At 41.7% G+C, this 6,000-nt stretch overlaps 1 protein-coding gene across 1 annotated transcript in view; it reads right to left on the bottom strand.

Moving 5' to 3' along the window:
- Positions 1–885: 885 nt before the first annotated feature.
- The window catches only part of rragd (ras-related GTP binding D), a 48,402-nt gene continuing 43,287 nt past the window's right edge, over positions 886–6,000 (bottom strand). The window contains exon 8 of the mRNA XM_083998604.1: positions 886–1,507. Coding sequence (XP_083854730.1) covers positions 1,356–1,507 — 152 coding nt within the window. The 3' untranslated portion in view covers positions 886–1,355. The remainder of the gene's footprint in view (positions 1,508–6,000) is intronic.

Genomic DNA, 6,000 nt, shown 5'->3' with positions numbered 1-6,000 from the left:
CACATTCGCCCCTGTTGACAGTATAATTTAATATCACCACCAGCGCAAAACCACAACATAAAGCTACAGGTCAAAAAGAAATAAATAAAAAAATCATTCATCTGTTCAATTTTCTCTTTTTTAATTTAATTGCACAATGACTCAAGACTCCAAACCCTGGGGTGACGTGGTGGACAGTGCAGTAAGATCGCACGCCTGTTAGAGAGGTCATATCAGTAATTTAACTCCCACTCTGGACGGCAGTTTGACTTATAGGAGAGGACGTTTCAATTACAGGACAGGAGATGTTCTGCGGAGGACGCTGACATTCAGCAGGACAAAGATAAGAAGCCTCCATCTTAGAGAGAGAGACGCGAGGAAAAAATATTGCTGAGTCAGATCTGAAAAAACATGACACAGATTTTGTTCAGAATGAATTGTGGCTACTATCTGTGGCTCCATTATTGTCTTCTATGCTCATAGTGGAAAAACAAATCATGTACAATTAAATTAATATTATATTAATTTTGTGATGTCATAGTTAAAGCTCAGCATCCTTTAAACATAACCTATGTTTAACACAGCCAGACTGGTCACCATGCACTGTTTGTTGTGTATAGGTATGGAGGAGGGCGACAGACAGAACATGCCACTCAGTTTTGCCCTCAGTTCAGTCTGTGGAGCCTGTTTGGAGTGTGTCAACAGGTTGATCCACATAGCGTCATGGTGACAGAGGGGGCCTCAAGTGATTTTATTGTCACCTATCACATATAGTATGTCGGTGACCTATATCTCATCTGATGTTCATTCACTCTGCAGCAACAACAACAACAACACTGAGCTCTGCATCCTCGCTCTGCATTAGCATTTAATCACACGTGAATTCGTTTGACTGTTTCTTTCTAATAAAGACTCGTGTGTATTACACATGGTGCGTCTCAGACTCTGCTGTGATGGTTGTTAGCTCAGGATTTCTCTGATTTTGTTCCAGAGCCACTCCACCAGACATAAATATATGTTTACTGGCCTGTCTCACTGAGCATCACAAGCCACAACCACAGTGACTCTGCAAAACATCACTGGTGAATAATACTGAAGCATGATTTGGCCACAGCGTGAGTTTCTGTGGTGTGTAACTTGAGGCACATCACACTATAAAGGGTGGAGAGATATAAAATAAGTTAATCTTCCTGTATTCTCCTTATGGAGCCCTCTAGAGAACTATGTATGTCCACTCATTGTCCCTTCTGGACGGCCAGCTGGAGGACGGAGGAGGGCAATTCGCAGTGAGCTGAAAACTTGACTTTGGGTGTGTATGGAGTCTTTGAGCAGGAGCAGCTCTTGTACATAGAGGACTGATGTGATGTCAGCGGTCCTCAGTGGGGGTTGCTGAGGCCTCCATTGGTCAGAGTCAGTCTGCTCCACCTCCTGTTACTGAGGAGTTTACGGTTCTGTTGAACCTTCACCCGAACATCAAAAACCTCCTGGATGGCTTTCTTGAAGCAGTGGAAGTTGTAATCGATGAGTCCTGTGAGGGACAGAGAGAGGAGATGTAATCAGTAATCTGTGAGTGGACAGTCTTTAAAATGATAGTAGGCCTACAATTACATAATTTCCACCGTAACATGTTGTAACTCCTCGCCAGCATGTCAACAAGTTAATATTGCTGCAAATTCCCCTTTAATTAAATTTAACAACTCAAGGTTGTCCCTCTCAGCACCAACATCCTCCCTCTGTGGTGAGACATGACTGGCCAAGTGTGAAGCTGCATGTGTTCCCCTTAACTAATTTGTGTGGTGTGCTTCACATTAACAGAATTAAATACTGCAAAAAAAGGAATTATTGCCTTTTTTTTTTAAATATTACAATGAGGCAATGATTATAAAAGCCACCCGAATGAGTAATGTCTCAGGAGGGAGCAAGGTTGAATCACCTCAGATTCAATAGATAATAGTATTTAATTCATTTTCTTCAAGTAGCAGGTGAGTTCAGTGGCTCAGTAGAGGATCTGAGGTCGTTTTGAAACATGAAATGAAAGGAGTCAGTGACACGTAAAAGTGGAGGTTGTGGTGGTTAAAGGGGCAGAAACAGGCAGCCAGTGCAGTGTTGCATCATGTAAATAAGATTTTCTGACGATCCTGATATATAAATCAATTCAAAATGTTCTCACTTAATAATAATTTGATGAAAATCATAGTGCATGGCAACTGCGACTCTGAAATACAGAGAGATGTTGTCACCGAAGGGACTGTCAAAACACGATGTGCAGCAAGAAAAGACAAAGCAAGAAAATGTAAAAGTTTGAGGCATAAACACTGTGACACAGTCATAAAAGGTTTGACACAGCCGAGATTGGAAATAGATTAGTAGATAGTCTGTGCTTCCTCAACTTTGCCTTAGATGTGACTTTGCAGTATATGATCTCCACAGGGACCATTAATCTCAGCAGCAGCAACAGGCTGACAAAGACACACCACGCAACTACAGAGGAAACAGAGCAGCGCTGCATATATGAGCACAGACAGACACAGCTGCCAGCGTAAACACTGACAGTGTCACAAAAGCCTTATACTGCATTACATAACAATTAACATAATTAATCAAATTAGAGTTAAAACTCTTATTATTACATAAGGAGATTTAATTGTGAGGAATGACATTAGTCATGCATTATGTGGCAGTGTTTAAGCATCTTCAGTGATGCTTCAAAGATGCTTCAGATAATTTGCTGAGGTCCTGAACAACATTGAACGACCTGGTGGTAAATGCTGCAGTCCCAGCTCCTCTCTGTAAATACACACAGTGAGGTGATCTGGTTCTCTACAGCTCATTTCTTCCTGTGTGAGTATTAGCTGTGATTCGAAAAGGTCATGTTTATCTATATCTTCATTTACATCTATATATGTTTTTCGCACACTGAAACTGAAAAACACTGAAACTCTAAACTAAGTGATTTCATAACAGAAAAAAGGGGAAAAGGGAAAACTATTTTACATGTTGATATATCCATCTATATTTACATCTATACTGTATCCATAGCTATCTATAAAAATATATGTAGATAGCTATATCTATCTTCATCTACAGTATATGCATATACTGTAGATCTATCAACATGTATATGAATACCTATATCTATATCTTCATTCATGAGTTGCTGGTCAGATGGCTCTATATTCATCTATATCGATCACATATATCTGAAATTTCATAGTCAGTTCATAGTACAATCAGGAATCAATCAATCAATCAGAAATTAATTACTTAATTCATAACATTATTTCATAGATCGGAAAAAATAAGGAGGCTGAAGCTATTAAGCTTGTACATGCCTACAATTATTTCTTCCCATTAGATTTAAAGCTATTCATAATTTCAATTTTGCCAAAATGTGTTTCCAGAAAATGGCATATCAAACTCATCATCAACTCAACTCAGCATCAATATCATTAACAGAATAAGTTTATTATCTGAACATTAGACCATCCATATAGGTTCAACAGTGGGAAATCCTGGATTGGGACCAAAATTTGAATCATCCGTCGTCCTCCAGTTCCTGTTTGTGCTTCAGGAGAGGCAGAAATGTCAGAGATATAGTTGTCAGCTCTGTTTAGCGGGAAACTTACACAAACTAATTGGCTTTCAACAAGTGTGTGGAATCTACAGATGGGAAGTGTGCCAGCTGTCCAACCACACTGACTCAGGAAAGATATCAACTGTCTTTCTCCACCTGTCATCTACAGGATATCTTGAAATGCTCATGCAGCTAAGTGGGCCGAATAAATGCCAAACTGAGAGTTGTTGCCATTTGAAATAGAAGCATGGATCACGCCATGGCTAGGCACTACAAAAAGAGAAACTGTGGTTCAGCTGTTTTTCCCTAGGGAGGCTCGGCTTACAGCAGAGCAGAATGACTGACAGACCCGTGTTTCAGACCAAACACTCTATATAAGTGATTGCTGTCGGAAGATATAACTATTTAAGACTTATATTAACATAAATATTCTGCTTACTTCTGCTTTAATATTGGCATGATTTTGACATGGAATCTATCTACATGTATATCCATCTTTATCTATATGTATAGTTATCTATATCTGTATTTACATCCTTGTCTATATCAGCATTTATATATCCATATGTATTACAGTGGGGTCCAAAAGACAAGTGTTCACAGACTTCTGACTCTATATACACACATATTGTATACATGTGTCAAACACTGCCTGGCTTTGGGGCTTTGGTTAATTGGTGGAACGAAAATTAATTAAATGATACTGACATTTTAAAGTCATCTAACCAAGAGAGAGAGAGAGAGAGAGAGAAATAACATACACAGGCAATTAAAAGAGAGAGAGAGGACTTCCGGGGCGGCGCGGAGCAAGATGGCAGCATAGAGCAGAGCTCCTGAGTCGATTAGACAATATTTTCCCCCAAACTACGAAAATATCGAGAACACGAATTCCAAACTGATCAACAATGAGTGGGGGACGAGGGCAGAGAAGTTTGAGGAAAAAAACAATGTCTAGAGACCAAGAAGAACACGAGTCTGAAGACGAGGCGGCAAGCGGGGAAAATGACGACTACACGCAGGCCCACACCTTACTCGAGGGACTCGCTGATATTACGAGAGAGATACGCGACCTAAAAAGGGAGATGAAAAAAGACCTCGCAACATTCAAAGACGAATTTAAAGAGGAGGTGAGGCGAGAGTTTGCCGGTTTTAAGGATGAAACTAACCGAAAATTGGCACAAAATGTCGCGGAAATACAAGAGCAGCGGAAGGATATCACTGAGGCACAGGAGCGCGTGGCGGAGTTGGAGGAGTGGAACATCGAGGCGAAGGAAGCCATCCTCACTTTATTGAAACAGCAAACAAAACTTCAAGAGAAGTTGACCGAAGTGGAGGGACACGGAAGACGTTGTAATTTGAGGATTTACAATGTGGCCGAACGGGACAATGAGTCTGTGACAGAACTGGTGGAGGGACTCCTCCGCCGAGAACTCGCGTTACCGGTGGGAACTGAGCTCCATATTCAACGCGCGCACAGAAGTCTCGGTAAGAAACCGCCACCGGGAGCATCCCCGAGGTCCATTGTGGTCAATTTTCTTAAATATGAGACCAAAGAGAGCATTCTTGCTAAAGCCTGGAAAGAGAAAATAATAGTCGAGGGGAGGCAGATATTTTTCGACCACGACTACCCCACCGAGGTGTTGAAAAAACGTAAATCCTACTCCGAAATTAAAAAGACTCTGAAAGATAAAAAGATACGCTTCCAGACACCTCTGAGTAGGATAAGGATTCACTGGTCAGACGGGCCCAAGATCTACAACAACGCTGAAGACGCAGCGCGGGACATGCGGGGAAGAGGACTGGAGATGGGTGAGCAGCACGTCAGCGAACCGTCACTGGAGGAACGGATCCAGAGAGCTTCACCATGGCAACGCGTCGGAGAGAGGCAGCTGATAAACCAAGGGCCCGGCGCATCCGAGGACGCCGGTCAGGACGCGGCGAACCGAGCGAGAGCAAAGCTGCAAGAATTTAGAAGATGAGGAGACGATGAAGACGGAGAAAGAGAGAGAGAGGGAGGGGAAGAGTTCCTAGGTAACCCAGAAGAGTTAAATGCCTCCTGTTTTTAAGTTAAAGACTACACGTTGGCTGGGTAAGCAAATAGAGCCAGAAGGCTACAGAAAATATGTGCCCCATCCTCCTTTGTTTTTGTTTTGTTTGGTTGTTTGTTTTGATGGGCAAACTGGAGGTTTTTATTTTTTTTTTTTTTACTTTTGTTACAACAGGAAGGGTACCACTAAGGAAGACTTGAAATGGGGAATTTTAAGGTCACCCCCCCTCCCCTACAAATGAGACTTCTCTAATGTTTATGTTTACATGTGAATCGACGGAGAGAGCTATTAAGTTAGTGACTGTTGGACTTATCTAGTAGTATGGGAAGGCCTATTTTAGGTACACCCCAAACCACTAGGGGGGGCCTTCTGTTCAGAAAAAGTTACCCCCCACTCCCA

This window comes from Trachurus trachurus (assembly GCF_905171665.1).
Source record: "Trachurus trachurus genome assembly, chromosome: 22".
Classification (NCBI taxonomy): Eukaryota; Metazoa; Chordata; class Actinopteri; order Carangiformes; family Carangidae; genus Trachurus; species Trachurus trachurus.
The sequence above is the reverse complement of the archived record's forward strand: the minus strand, read 5'-3'. Positions and strand labels throughout refer to the sequence as shown.